This window comes from Labrus mixtus, chromosome 14 (genome assembly GCF_963584025.1).
Source record: "Labrus mixtus chromosome 14, fLabMix1.1, whole genome shotgun sequence".
NCBI classification, from domain to species: domain Eukaryota; kingdom Metazoa; phylum Chordata; class Actinopteri; order Labriformes; family Labridae; genus Labrus; species Labrus mixtus.
In genome coordinates this window covers 9,537,288-9,553,148 of record NC_083625.1, presented here as the reverse complement: position 1 = coordinate 9,553,148, position 15,861 = coordinate 9,537,288, and the positions used below count along the sequence as shown (strand labels likewise).

At 41.3% G+C, this 15,861-nt stretch overlaps 2 protein-coding genes across 2 annotated transcripts; both read right to left on the bottom strand.

Annotated features, from left to right (window-relative positions):
• Window positions 1–8: 8 nt before the first annotated feature.
• Window positions 9–6,168, bottom strand: LOC132987926 (thrombospondin type-1 domain-containing protein 1). Its single transcript, XM_061054930.1, has 7 exons — window positions 5,799–6,168; window positions 4,377–4,771; window positions 3,317–3,974; window positions 2,369–2,530; window positions 1,830–2,244; window positions 1,198–1,723; window positions 9–1,098 (listed from the first exon to the last, which is right to left on the bottom strand). The coding sequence occupies exons 1-7, from the start codon at window positions 5,848–5,850 to the stop codon at window positions 472–474; spliced, it is 2,835 nt and encodes a 944-aa protein (XP_060910913.1). The 5' UTR covers window positions 5,851–6,168; the 3' UTR covers window positions 9–471.
• Window positions 6,169–8,839: 2,671 nt separating this feature from the next.
• vps36 (vacuolar protein sorting 36 homolog) lies at window positions 8,840–15,825 on the bottom strand. The gene is made up of 14 exons (XM_061054926.1): window positions 15,642–15,825; window positions 15,369–15,437; window positions 15,207–15,277; window positions 13,657–13,771; window positions 13,443–13,532; window positions 12,695–12,781; window positions 12,042–12,074; window positions 11,739–11,816; window positions 11,408–11,542; window positions 11,190–11,255; window positions 11,002–11,066; window positions 9,700–9,784; window positions 9,465–9,541; window positions 8,840–9,314 (listed from the first exon to the last, which is right to left on the bottom strand). Exons 1-14 carry the CDS (start codon window positions 15,735–15,737, stop codon window positions 9,233–9,235), a joined length of 1,149 nt encoding a protein of 382 aa, XP_060910909.1. The 5' UTR covers window positions 15,738–15,825; the 3' UTR covers window positions 8,840–9,232.
• Between the last annotated feature and the right edge of the window lie 36 nt (window positions 15,826–15,861).

The window sequence follows — 15,861 nt, the reverse complement described above, 5'->3', positions numbered from 1 at the left end:
AAATAATGTCATGTTGGAATTCTTTGTATTTTAATTTCTCACTTTTGTGACATGAATTTACCTATTTACAAATGTAGACAGTACAGATGTTCTAAGTTTCCAGTATGAATTTCTTTCTTTAAAGTGTATGATATAACTCAAACAAATAAACAAACTGCATCCAAATGTGAGAGTTATCCTTTTTACAACACAGTGTTGCAGACTGCATTAAAGACACAGCACATGCAGCAGTTAAGAGGGCTTAGATGAACACACTTAACTTCTGTAGTGTTTTGCATACTGTTATTGATCCGGCTTATGTTCAATAATGCATACAGACATCACTTCAAAAAGGGCTTATTTTGGAACAATACTTTACAACTATATTGACCTGAAACAGTCAAACTCCGAATAAGAAAACAAAATCAGTTGAAAAACGCATACTCTCCAGATTTCTGACAAAAAAATTAAATAGTAACTGCTGTGCATGGTCTATTTTTCCTCCCTGAAATATGCTGAGGACAGGTCCAGGTCCAACATCCTCTGCTCCGCCTCACTCAGCCTGTAGGGGGAGCCACCAGTGCTGCTGTAATCTCCAGACATTGGCAGAGAGCGGCAGCGACCTGTCCTCTGCTCCAGGGATGATACACTAAAAGTGGAGCTGCGCTGCCGCGCCTTTGCCCCTGAGTTAGACTGAGCCTCCTTTAATTTACGTGCCAGGATGTTCCTCTGGATAGGCGACGGGCCACGGCGGTTCCAGTTCTGCTCAGCCCGCTCTGCACGATCAACACTCAGACTGACAGGACTCACCGCTGGGCCCCCAATCCCTGAGATTCCCTCCCTGCCCGCTGTCCCTAAACTCCTTTGCTTTTCTGCAGTGCCACTGGGGTCTGCTTTAGCATGAGTTGCATGTGTTGTGTTGGTTCCTGTGTGTTTCAGTTCACTGTTGTAAGAAAGGCCAGCTGTTTCTATCCAAGGCTTCCTCTTGTTGTCTCTCTGGGGTCTGGATTGAGAGCAATCTGAGGCCTCGTGCTCTGGAATTGGGTAAGAGCAGTATGGCTGCCTCTCTCGTCCGCCTCTGGTCCAGCAGCTTCCTTCAGGAAGGGTGCGAGATCCCACCTGAGAAGAAAAATGTATTATCTTACTTAATAAGTAATATATAGCAATATATAACCAACACTTTATTAACACAGAATAATTAAGTAACCATGTAGCAACCTGAGTCATGCTCCTTTCTCTGAACTGTCTGGATTGGGCATATATTGGAATCTGGGGTTTCATGTCATTAAAACTGGAGGTCCGGCGGAAATTTGGATTGTTGTGATTTCCCATCCCTGGATCTTCTCCTCGTCTGATTGCCGCTGACCCACTCCTCTCTACCATCTCCACCCAGTCCGCAGTGCGGTCGCGCCATTTTGAGCTTCCTCCATTTTTAGCAGCAGAGACACGAGGACCCAGGAGCAGCTCCACTTTGGGACTTAATCTGTTGGGTGTGACCCTTGAAGTCTGCTCAGAAAATGGAGATGCAATCTGAAAATGATTGCGGTTGGTGTCATCCTGGAGGCCCAGCGGGAGTGCCAAATGAGTGAATTCAGTTGGTGTAGGGACGGGGGAAGCTGTGGGTGAAGCAGATGTTTCGACCAAGGTGTCATGGACGGGGCTTGAAGAGACATGATACAGCTGCGTTGCCTCCTTTAGCCCCTTCTTTTTCATCTCTTTCAACTGCTGCTGAGCCAACCGATACCTTCGAAAAATGTAAATGTAACTTCTTAGACTGTAGATTGAAAGAAATAGTTTGGTAAAAAGTGTGTTCCATGTGATATAAAAGTGAAAGAATGATCTAAACATACCCAAATATTGGTGGCAACAACTTCTGAGCCGTGGGGGAAAGCCTTTCTGGATCCTGCGGTAGTGGCATCACCAAGGTCTGTGAGAGAGGCGCACTGCCCAGGACAGGAGCGTCTTTCTGGGCAACGCCCACACCCCCCAGTGGACAGTGGCCATCCGACAGGCTGGGTCTCTGGAGGCTGTGTCCACAAATGGAGGCCTCATCAGAGAGCTTGCGTCCTCCCGGGGAGTGCATGGAGCCTCGGCGGACGGAGCTGCACTGCGGGGTCTGGCAAAATTTTCTCCACACAGTCACAACAACGGTAGCTAAAATCACAGCCAGGCAGAGGGAGATACCGACCACCACGACCATGTTACCACCAAGGGGTGAAACTCCAACAGGCACAGAGGGCAGGGATGGAGAGGGTGCAGGCAACACTGGGGTAAGAAAGGGAAAATAATATTTTAATTCAAAAAGATGAATGCTTCTTGCTGAATTTAAACCAAAAAGGATAAGGGACGAAAATCTACAGACAAAAATTGGATTAAAAGTGTGACTGACCTGCACAGTCCTCCAGTGAGCAGAGAGACTGTTCCTTCACCATGCCGGTGCACTGCATCCCTCCCACACCTGAGGGCAGCAAACACTCACGCACTCTCTCCCTCACTCCCTCTCCACAGCTCACGCTGCACAAACTCCACGGCTGCCACGGGCCCCATGACTCTGCAGGAAAACAAGCAAGCGAAAAATGTAATGAAATAACAGATACATTTGTATTAATAAGCCTTCATTCTATTGAGCTTCTTTCCTGAATAAACTTGATTAAGGTTTATGCATTCCAAAAGGCCCACAACACTACCCAACATACAATCAGGAGAGACTCTTTTTTTTACTTCAATGTGACGATCAGATGGGTGAACAAAAGTATGGCAGAATAAGCATAGCAAATTGAGCCCTTCCACTTGGAGATGCAAAAAATACATCCATCATATCACATGACATCAACCAGTTAATGCTTTATCCCCAAAATAGAAAAGTCAGGGCACAGCTGCAGGCAACATCTGTATTTACTGCACGTGCTGCACTGGAATGTGGAACGGAACTATTTTTTGATCCTCAGTTGCACAGGGCATTTCCTTAAAATGAGAATTTCATGGTAAAACGTTTTTGTTTCACTACACTGATGATGTGTTTCGTGTCATCCCTTAGGGACATACTTGGCCTCCTGACTATTTCCGTCTTGCATGCCCTAATAAGGATTTTTGTTATGTGGTCTTTATTTTTCTTTAATTTAAGTTAGACTTTTCTGTGGTTTTTGGTCTTAATTTGAACACCTGTGCTTTTCTTACTATGATGAATAAAAGTCTCTATCAGGATAATTATAGTGAAGCAGCACTTTCCCTCCAATATTGCTGCTCTGGTGTTACTGTTGAATGACAAGCAGAAATAGACTGCAAGTGTATTCTTTACAGCTGCTTCATGTAAATGTGTCAATCCATTAAAGCTTACCAGCACTCCTGTGAACCACCAAACAGGTCTGTGCAGGACTAGGGGAGCGACTGAAGTTGAAAACAAAGCGGAAGCAGTACTTGTTCCTTCCTGGGTCAAACACAGAACAGTTAAACTCGGTCTCATTTTCCCCCTGAGTCAGCCAGTTAAAGGCTAACGGAGGAGAAGAGGGCTCCTCGGGTCCAAACCCTATCAGTGCTGTTCCTGGTCCCATCCCAGAGGATACAGAAACGCCTCTCCCAACGCCTGCGTCCTTATAGAGCAACACTTTCCCGTGGATGTGAGCACATGGTGGGGTGATCAGTTTAACAGTCATAGTCCCTTCACAACCACTCCTAAAAGCGTTGCTGTTTTCCACCTGCAGCTTGTAGGAAAAGATACGGGACAGGTACAGAGGTCCAGAGCTCTTCACATCCTGCGCTACATGAGGAGACCGTAAAGCCACTTGTATGAAGTCTCTTTCCGTGAAGGGAAAGGCGCAGGAAAGTTGAACACTTTGGGAACGGAGGGGTTTGATTGGGTGCCGTGTGCGGGCTCGGATCTTGTCGATGCTGATTCGTCCTATCTGGTTGAACTCCATGTAGCTGACTTCTAGAAAGAGAGCAGAATCAATGCTGTTGGTGCAGGCCTGAAAGTGCTCGTTTGTGGAGATCCCGACCTGCAGAGAGACAGAAGGAGAATGATCATCAATCTTTTTTGATCATCTGAATCTGGATCAGGTCCCATTCATTTGCTGCATGTTCCAGGTCTTTTTTATCATGTTTTATTTATTTGATGTGGGTCAGATAAGTCTGTATGGTTTTATTTGCTTTTTCTATTCCTTAGAACATAATCACTTAAAGTGACCACAGCAGTATTATTTCATTTAATTAAGGTTATCTGAAAAATGATGTATCTGGGTTGAGGTGATTCTGTCCTATACGTTTCTTTAAATAACGTTTAACCATTTCTTTAAACGTCTGAATCCAGTTGAATATTTTTTAATACCTTGACTCTGTTCATCATTCTGCAGCACAATAACTCGCCGCTGTGTGTAAAGTTGAATATTTGTTTGCCTTGCCTGAAAAGATTCAGAGTGGTTTCCAGCCCTCTCCACAGCGATGTGAAAGGTGGGCCACTGCACCTGCAGTTCTGAACTCCACCACCAGGTAGTGCTCTGCATGCTTCTGTCCTCTGTGCCATTATCATGAGAAACAGCAGAGATGCTGGTCTGTCGAAGCAGGAAGCGGAAAGTTCCTGCATACAGGAAGCAGGAGCAGTTGAACTCCACCCTAACAGCAGATTGGTTGCCGGGGAGACTCCTGGTCAGGAGGGTGGTGTTGGTTTCCGTGTTGACCAGAGAGAGGCTCCTGCTGCGGATGGTGCTGGTGTTGGATTTTGTGCTGAAGTCCACAAAAACGCTGGCGTTGCTGAGGGCAACGTGGAAGGAAGGCCATACATTGAGCCCTGCAAAAGCTAAAGGAAAGGATGCACAGGAAAGAGAGAGGGCAAAGAGAAAGAATAGTTTATCATACATAGATACATCTTGCACAAACATTTATTAGTGTCTCCACTATGGGAAAAGCTTTTGTTATATTTGTTTTTTTGTATATTAGGTAGATGTCCAATTTCTTTGTCTTGATATGACCTTGTAGGCTTTCTTTTTACTTTGTTTTAAGGTAACATTTACTGCCATGGTGGAAAAACAATGCATTTTCAATTATTTATTTTTGAAGCGTGCATTATGCATGTAAAGTTGTCTCATAACATTTTTTACAGACCTATGTCTTTTAAGATTTATTTTTGCCTTTATCGGAGGGGACATGGACTAGAGTAGGAAACCAGTGAGAAAGAGTGGGGATTGTCAACGAACTTGAACCCGGGGGCGTCCTGCTTGGAGGAATATTGCCTCAGAACATGGGGCGCAAGCTAATCCCTATAGCGCCCCTTATAGGCCTATTGATGCATTTCCAAACGTCAAGGTGAAACTAAGTGCAGATGTAATGTATCCAAAGCCACAAATGATAGAATTTGCTTAGCAAAACAAAAGATCTGTTTTCAACTCAGACAATGTGAATGTTCATAAACCCATCTCATACTTCATCATACACACACAGCAGATCAAACCATTAGTATTTATCCACTTATCAGTGTATCTGAATATGTTTGCACAATATCAGTAACCAGAAGAGAAATAAATATGTTGCACCACAGAATAAATATTAGCCTATAAGCATTGTGGTGTGTTGTGTGTAAATTCTGCTGTGTGAACCTCACCATCCTCACAAAACAAAGAGGGTGTGGGAAGAGGAAGAGGCTGACTCTCCAGTAGCTCCTTCACTCCCTTCAACTCAACATCCCCAATCCATTCAAACGAAGGCAAATATTGGAATACAGATTCAAGGTAAAACGTGTGTTCTTGATCAAATCAATTTCAAAGGCAGTGATCTACTCCTCCTTAAAATAGTAGTTGTGTTTTTTTAAACAGTTTGGTAAAACTCACCATATCCCATGAGCGCCAGCAGGAAGGACAGCAGTGAGACAGCCTGTGGCATTCCGATGTCTGTGCCTCTGTTTTCTCCTACACCTCATGACCGTCCTCCTCCTCGAAACCCTGACCTCTACAACACAGAGGAAAACCAAAAGAATAAACAAAAACAAATAACCGCCTTGTAAGAACCCAGCAGACAACAACTGGTAGTGCTTGAGGGCGTCATCAGACAGGAAAATACACAGAAGAATTTGTGCGCTCATCTGACTTTTGAATAACAGGAAGGCTAGAGCATGGAGCTGTGAGCATTGAGTTTTCTGATTTACTGTGGCGTCTTCCCCTTCCTTCCATCTTCACAATGGGTATAGAGAGAGCTTCACTTCACTGCATGACTTTAGGAGCTAAAGGAGGCCTGTGCAAATAACAAGTATTTATGAGGAGGAGCCAAATTAGTTATTTGATTATTTGTAAGGATTTTACTCATTTGTTTTGCCATCATGTTCTTAGAAACAACAAAAAAGACTCATGATTTTCTCGAAAAATATCAAAATTTTGAAATTGTGTGCACCTAATTCAGACAATGGATTGCAGCTTTTCCAATTAAAGGAATACTCATGGGCTGCACTTAATTAAAACAATGAACATAATTAATAATACACAGTAGGCTAGTAGGATAAAGAGTTTTGAAAAAAACAACAACACATCTCTGCTAAAGAGTTAACTTAGCTTGCATGTCTGTACAACTCTACCTATGTACAAAAAATTGAATGCTGCGTTTAACTTTAACATTACACAAATACAGCATCAGTCATCATAACATTCACCTCTTTTTAAGGCTAGAGTTACTAAAGTTCCGACTCACATATCTCGGTGACTCAGCACAGCATTATTCCTCTTCACTTTTTCAACACAGCAACCAAAACATTTCCCCCCTCCATGTGCCGTGAACGCATTTCTTCTGGCTGATAAACTGCAGATCATTTGAAGTCAGCGGGAGAAAGACAGACGGACCCAGCAGAGTTTAGCGAGGGGGCGCGCGCCTCTTTACGGAGCGCGTGGAAGAGAGTCCGTCACAGTGGTTTCTCGGTCAACAGCATAGACTGTAAAAAATAACAGCAGGGCGTATTGGATAGTGTGTGCAGCTCGATATGCTCTTTTTGTTTGTTTGCTGAAAAACGGATATGCACCAGGTACGGTAATATGACGTGGTAGTTAACAAACTAATGCTCTACTTTATTCCAGGGGACAAGACTTCCCGAAAAAAATATAATGACTAATTTCATTGTAAGAAATAAAATAATTTCGGCTACATCAAAACTCAATGGGTCAACTATTAAATTGTTAATTTTTTTTTTTTTTTAAATTAGAAGCCAAGTCTGTTCTGTTAAATCAATGTTTGGATTTTCATTAAAAGTTAGTTTTTGGTTGCCAAAAGGCAAAATGAAGCTAATATATTTTGGAGTACCCTAGTTCTTAAATTAGGTCCTATAAATCTGGGGTAAAAAAACCACTTCCCACAACATACTTTCCATACAGTATAGTGCATCCACATGCGGGTTAATTCCTGCAAGGTGCTCATTTCACATGCCAGCCAATAAAACGGCATTATAGAAAACGTTCCTCTCCTGGTTAAGCAATGCTCTTCTATTATAAGGTGAAACACTGAATAGATTGTTATCAGTGTGAACAACAGGCAGCTGTGTCATCAAAAGGCTTCGGCACAGGTGCCTGAGGAAAGTGACTATGGGGAGAAGTATGTGCGATTCAACAGACTGAGCCATAATTCATTCCTTTTAATGGCAGTCACACATAAATCACTTTTTCAATGCATAGGGGCCATTGAAAGATCAAAATTAAACAGAAACTCATGACATGTAGCTCAGAAAAGCATTGTGTATCTTAACTGGCCCAGTAATTTGGGTAACAAACTAAAAAAAAATGATACAATGCCATTACGGTTAAACTGCAGAGCTATTCATCTCACACACTCAGATAACCTTTCCCCCAATTAAAATGAGATACAAGTATTTCTTCCATAATGAATATGAAATAAAGATATTTGAACAGATGATACTAAGCCATTCAAGACGGATATATTCATCAAGCAGTAGATCAAATCTGTCCATTTCAGCATTCATGACCAAGACTTACTAAGAAAAATGTCCACACAAAGTTCAATGTCACGCATGAAGTCTTAATAACTATGACTTGACTTCCTGAACTAACAATTTAATCTACCATCAACAAGAGAACCACATGGCGGGCTAATGTAATAAGCTGTAAAGCATTGCAGACCTTCATTTTCATTGAGAGAAAACAGGAAGCTTCTCTAGAGATGAAACAACCTTTTCTTCTCAGATCAGTCCACAATGGGAACAAAGAACTTTACCATTCTTTGTAAAATAAAGGCCCACAGGGAAGATTACAAATTGAAGAACGTTGGCAGCGACTGTACAATTTAAACATGAAGCAACATAAGACTTATAGTCATATTCTGCATAGATATTACTACTTCTGCTGTTACTCTTTCACTGTGGTACAGTCAACTTCTTTGACAGCTTCACTGTACTCTTATCTTTCAGTTTGGCTTCAAAACAGTCACGACTGGAATTTCTATAACACAACCTCCGCAGTGAGGGGAGTAATTGCCTGAGGAGTGATGTTTGGCAATGTGCCTTGTATTTTTTATGCTGGGACTGAAACTGACAGTGGATTAAACATTTGTTCAATTTAAAATATATATATATATATATCAGACAACTAACTATTCACAGACAATTTGAATAAAAAGAGAGAGACAAAAGTGTGCACTAGGACCAAAACAAAAAGAAAGGTTAAGCTGAGTGTTTAGAGTCACTGTAAACTCTGTGTTATTTTTTCTCCCTTCTTCAGACAGCAAGAAAACAAGATTTATTCCTTTATCATTAATTACATATTTGTGTATTTTTCTTTGGAAGATATGTTATCAGATGCTATGGGTTTTCAAAACAGTAAAGAGGTATTGGCTGTGTGTGAATGAAAATCAAAAAATGCACACTTAATAACATGTTCAGTCAGTTTTTAATAATCCCATTTATTACTAAAAACACAATCCACCAGGCAGATCAATCCGGGGAACACTTTGCTGCATGTATAATATGAGCAGGTTCTTGAACAGTTTCGGTAAAATAATATTTTTGATTACCTTAAAAGACAGACTCAACTCTTAGACCTACATAGAAAAAAAGCTGGTGGTACCTACAGAGGCTTTGCATATGTACTGCTAACAGCACAACAACTGATCAGTAAGTCAGACTAGACCTGAGAGCAACATTACTGTGCCCATGGCACACCTGTATCTCAGTATGTAGGGGTTGTTGTAGGATTTTTTTTTTTTTTAATGCATCAGTCAGCTAAGTGCAGCCAAGTTTCATTTTTACCCCCAAACACTGATAGCTGTAAACAGGTCAAAACAGGTTTGGGTAGAATCTCAAACCCTCAACAGAGTCATCTCTACACAGGTGGCCCATCTTCTCAGCCAGCAGCAACCTGGAAATGAGAGAGACAAAGACAGGACGCGCTTTACAATGAAGAACAAGAAAAGCATCTGAATAAAGAAAATGAGAAACAAACAACACTGTCAACATTGTCATTGTTAGTATACATGTGTGCAGTAAAACAGGCTAGAACTTATCTTACCTCTCTTTGGACAGAAGAACAGAGAGGCCCAAGAGCTTTGCAAACTCCTCTGCTGTCAAAGAGCCTTTGTCAGACACCTGCAAAGAGGAAGATGACGATAAGAACAAAAAAATGGATAACAAACTTAAAACCTTCATTTACTGAATGTGCGATCTCTCTCTGTAGATACATGCATTTATATACAAAGCATTTTGTTCGATCAGTCTACACCATGTCAGTATAATGTAAAGCTTACATTGTCTAGCGCTGAGGCTATCATTTCCTCTTCGCTGTGAGACTGCAGCTGGACCACCATCACACCGCTGTCAAACACGCGCAGCCTACAAAGAAAACACATTAAGTAAAGAGTGTGTGAGACAGAATGAGATCTGGTTGACAGTTTTTAAGCTGTAGTGATCTTTCACAACTTTAAAAGCTCCTGTGAGGAACTTTCAGTTTGCGTTGATTTTGGCGACAAAGCAGTCCCTCTTATCTCCTTGCTGATATTATCCTGTACATGCACAAGTAGTGTCTTCCTATTGGCCTCACCGATATGGGTTTTTTTGGGGCGGTGCCAATATTGGGGAATAGAAAAAAAATCCAATACCGATATATCGGCCAATATCTTTCTTTGATCTATGTTCAATCTGTATATATATGTAGATATAGGGATACACATTTATCGTGTTGATCCCTTAAATGCATTTATAAAACACTTGTGGAAAAGATACATAATGAAGACAAGATGGTCACTCCACTGCAAAGTAACTGCGCATGTATGCATGTATCATCGCTTTACACTCTGGAAAGTGATAATGCTTGTTGTAATCCATATAGCACCCTCTGCTGGTGAAAGAGAACTGCAAGAATTAAATTCTATTTGACAGGTAAATAAATCTAGTACTATTGGCAAATATCTGCAATAAAATTGGCCGATATGCTAATACCGGACGATATTATCGGCTGGCCGATTAATCGGTCGGACTCTACTTATTACCAAAAAAATAAGCAATTTTAGTTTTAACAGTCAAACTCACTGTAATTCCTAGCAGTGCAAAATGTTAAGAAAGGCTGTTTCTGCAGCGTACTGTAATTCACTTCTGACAACTACCCCCTGGCAGCGATTACAGGCACAAAAACAACTATATAGAAATAGTCGCTGCTGATGGTCTTGGTTTCTTTTGTAGGTCATTCAGAGGCACCAGTAATAATTTAATGTCTGTTTCATATCCTGCAGAAAACACCTCACATGAGCTTTAAATAAGCAGAAAGCAAAGGAACAGACGCTAGTTTGGGAGGACTAGGACCAGTGTGTTAAGGAAACAGGCCTGCGTTTCTTTTGAAAACCCTGGGAAGTCACAGGAAATGTCAGCCACAGAGGGCTGGACAACACTTCCAACAACAGGAAGCCTGACAGGAAGAGCCTGGCCTCTGTGAAGCAGACGCCGTCCCTGCCCTATATTCTTTTACTAAACACAAAGCCAAGTCTATACTCAGAGGAGCGTATAAGAGACACATGAAACAATACAACGTGAAGACACACTAAAATCAAACTCACCTCAACGGGAGCTTTAATGACTCAAACATCTTGCACGCATTTAACAAATCTTCTGGAGATAAAAGCTGCAGACACAAACAAAAGGCTGTTAGTGTATTTCCCATTGTACATGCAGCTTAAAACATACAAATACATTCCTATGATAACACATGAAATTGATTAGTGTGTGATTTTGATTTTAACATTACCTCCATCCCTCTAGCACGGTTGACAAGACAGTACACCTCAGTGAGAGCCATCATACCTCCTCGCTCCTGAGACAGTGACGCGGTGTGGACAGGAAGCAACAACAACAACAACAAAATGTCGGAGGTGGATTCAAATGGAAATTTAAGTTTGTTAAAAATGAATTGATTTGATTCCGTGCAGGTGTAAAATATATGAAACCAAACTTTGATGCCTATACCTCCAGAGGGGCCTGTAGCATGTCTCCCAGTTGTTTAGCCAGCTGCAAATGGTAATGTGTGCCTGATCCATGCGTTTCCCTGGTAACAGGGTTAGCGATACCCATGCTCAGGAGGTAGGACTTAAACCGGATTGTCTAAAAAGCAGAACAAAAGAGTTAAAGAAAAGTGAAACATGAAAACCGAGTGTTGTACTATTAGAGTTTACAATTGCAGAGTAGTGTGCAGAAAATGACTGGGAGGCTTTGATGTTTTGACAAAGGTCCTGAATATGCATGAACAGCGACTTACATCTTGTTTGATTGTCGTTTCTGCACATGCTCAGCTTCTTACCTCGTCTTCTGTTATGTCTCCCTGCTTGTCTTTGATCTTGTTCGCTATCGACCTGGACAACTCCACCATCTCTTTGGCCTGTTTGGTCGAGAAGACAAGCAGTCAGCTAAAATCCAACCGTGTATTAGCTTAACACAGGTTTTAACAATCCTACAGCATAATGGTTAGATAGCATATTCAATTAAATGCGTTTTCTAAAAGGTCATCTATTGTGTAATAAATAACAGGATAATGAATACTGTAATAATCTATATATCAACAGTAGCAGGAAAAGGTGAGATTTAAAAGGAACTAAATCTTTACCTTCACCATCAGCTTACTGAGGTCCTCAAAAGCCTGAAAAGAAAAAAAAAGGCACTGACTGAGTAAGAGTTCTCAAAAATGATCACAATTTAAAAAAGCCACAAAACTTCATGGCTACAGATAATTTAAATATCATTCCACAACATCTCCCCCTCCTCAGTGGTTGATGTTCAACTTGAACATTCCTCCCAGCACCTTTTATTTCACCATCATACTTTTTAAAATAGCCTCATACGTATATATGTCTTTTTGATGGTTCCAGGTTAAAGTCTTACACACAAAGTATATCCAGCTGCTGTTTCCTTTAAACACATACAGTAACTTCACGGTTTTCCCTGACTAGCTTCACAGCATCTGTGGTCAGCTTGAATTCACATGAGCCACATTCAGTTCTGAGTGTGACAAGATTTAATGGCAGAGGATAAAAAACTGTTTAAAACTTTCTTAGAAACTTCTTAAACTCAACCACTCTGCATCTTCAGTATCTTCACAGTTAAATGCACCCAAATATGTTAAATGCATGAGAAGCTCGAAGGAGGTTGGTAGCAGGACAGATAGGAAGTATCCTGAGCTTTCTGTTTAAATCAATAACAATAAGCATTCTCACACATTTCTTAGAACTTTCAGTATTTTTTTTTTCGCTTTCCCAATACCTCAGAAATGTTTTTGTCTGTTTCTTTTCTTCTCTCCTCAATCTTCCTCTCAATGCCAACAATCCCGACTGCACGTGTCCTTCCTGCCTATAAGACCACGAAAGGAAAGAAAAACACACAAAGTGAAAGACAAGACAAGCCATTTCAAAGTTGGTCACAAACCTCGAAAGACGAGGAAAGACAAACACTGAGGAGGGAAAGAAATGTGGTCAAGTCCTGCTACCGTGTATCATTTCATTTCAGTGAATATTATGTCAAAAAACTACAATTAATGCTCTCCTACTTATTAGGAGAAACATGAACTAGTGTTACTGTAAGTGTAATAGCATAAGCATAAGCCAATTCTGACTTCTGTCTGAGTCCTTACTGTGAGAGATTCAAGTTAATCAAGTTAAATCAAGGAATTAGGGCAAAAGCCAACAACTCAACATCACATGAACTAACACTGACTTTGGAAAACTGTAAAAAGTTATCAGAGACAGAAGCTCTGACAGTTTTGAACTATAAAGCTCCACCACATAGTGATAATACTGCCATCCTGTGGAGCGTGACATCATTGATGGACACATTAACGTGTAGTCGTAAAAAAAAGCTGAAGGGAAGTTAGGCCTGTGAGGTTAAAGTCCTGTGGTGTGGATAAATCAAGTGAAATTACAGCATCTGCAACAAACACATTCCAGAGATATAAGAGAATGTGCACATGCGATTCTAGTCTTAATGAGGAGGGAACACATGGTATGTCTCTCACCTGTGAGCCAGTTCCTGTGGGGATTGGCTGTGAAACCGTTGTACTCTCCCATCTCTTCTGAGTCATTTCTTCTGTCAGCCTCCTGTGAAACTGCAAGCACAAGATACCGCGTCAGTTCCAGGCTATAAAGTCTCAAACACAGACTGTCCCTAAAGAAGGCTCATTATAGGGTAAAAAAAAAACTATAAACAACAGAAAGTAAACATGGGACTACCTCTATCTGCCCATGTTCTTTGAAGGACAGCTTGATGAACGAGTACTTGCTGTGTTGGTAAGGACCTGGCTCCTTGTTGGCAGGTGCTGGGTGCAGGTGTATCACTATTTTCGCACTACAGGACAAACAATAAACAGTGAATGCATATCAACCGAGAGAGGGTTCATTCTTTATTCTAAAATGTGCTTTGACCAAATGAATCTTAACTTCCTGGCGCTTTCTTAACTGCAGACACTTCCCAAAACTATTCGACCAAAAATACAACAACTACTTCTCATATGACCAAAGTTCAATATGAATCTATGAGATTATAACAAAGCCAGCTCCATAAGAACTACGACAACCATGAATGAAAATACAGTAAGCTCCAGAAAAAAGCTAGTGTGTGAACCTTTTGCTGGAGCCAAATGATGTGTTTGTTTTGTGTCATGCTATTTTCCTTGTGGTTTGTGTGTGTTGGCCCTCTACTGGGCACTATGTGTAGCCTGGGCAGATGCTGCGGTTAAAGCAAGGCTCCAGGTGAGGTGGGACAGGTGATTGAATGGAGGCAAACCGTGTCAGCCTGTCGGAGTTAAACGCATTCCAACGCGGATTTGTTTCATTTACAGACGTAGCGGGTCGTCATATTTTCCTTTATTTGGTAAGAAGTGTTTCAAAATAAATGGATTGAAATATCCAAATCACAACATCAACGGACTGTGTTCATTTCTTTGAGCTAAGCACGCGTCCGAAAGCTTCCACGTTCATCCCTCAAGTGACTTTTTGAAACAATATTGGGTTTGTTAAAATTGGTCACTACACCTTGGTTTAAGATTTATGCTCAAAATAACCACTAATGCATTCAAACAAGCTACTGTCTTTTGATTTCTATCTTTTTTTAAACGACAGTATACATGTACGTAAACCCCCCCCCCCCCCCCCAAGTCTTGTTTCTGTTATTAGAAAATGTAAAACTCTGCTGCTCGCTTACAAAACAGCGACAGAAAAACGTCTCCTCCTTACTTTAACTCTCTCATCCAGGTCTACACTCCCTCCCGCCCCACTACGCTCTGCCAATGAAAGGCGTCTGATCCAACCTTCACAACAGGGTCCTAAGTCTCTGACTAGACTCTTCTCCTCTGTCGCCCCCCCGGTGGCGGTATGAACTTCAGTCCCTCTGCACCTTTAAGAAAAAGCTAAAGACCCAGCTCTTTCATGAATACCTACTAACTTAATGATGATGGTCTCCATATCATTGATGATGATGATGATGGTTGTGACGATGGTTTTTGTTTGATAACGACTACTTATAAGATGGTTTCTATACTGATCAGAGCTCTCAAGAACTGCCGTCAATGTTGTGCTTTGCCTCTGGTCACTTCCTGTCAGCACCTGTGTGTCCAATCGGACTCAAAGCTGATCCTTTGCTCTTACTGACATTGTTCCCCTTTTTTTTCTAGATCCTTGCTTGTGTTGTTCTTACTCTCTGATGTGCGTCGCTTTGGATAAAAGCGTCTGCTCAGTGAATTGTAGAATTGTAGAAACAACAAGCTTTGTTTCCAGACACTTACCTTTTCCCTATTCCTGCAGCCTGCTCCTCGAAGAGGATGATCTGGGACAAAGGCATGGCTATACAGCATTCCTACAGATGGCAAGAAAAACAATTATGTCTCAAAAGACATGTCTGGGAAATCAGTGGAGGAAGTGTCCAGTCATTTCTAATGCTGGCTTACATGGTTTTTAACATCCCTCCAGATCAACCGATGGGTACTCAACAAGGCAACTCCCAGATCCAGCTTAGCCTGGTACAATGACAGGAAAATGTATTAGTTCATGCAGATTCGACTATAAAACGATGTATACCAGTGGTTGCATTGCTATATATCACCTAAAACTGCCATTTTAAACACAAATAAGTGGTGTAAAAAAAAAATGCTGGGTGTATGTTTTTGCTGTTCTGTAGTTGTGTCAGGCTTCTCTTAGCCATAAACAAATGCAAGATATACCTTATCATCACCGTCATAGAGTCTCACACCTCGTTGCTGTATCACTAAGGTTTCGTCAATTTCTAAAAGCCCATTCGACCAAGAAAATCGATCCATTTTCACTTTAAAACTCTTATTTCTTATCTATCTCCGCAAGCTGCTGAGGCTCATTCTACCTGTTTACTTCCTCAACGCTGACTTTAGCTGGCCTGCCACTTGCCTGCAAGAAAATAGCAAATAA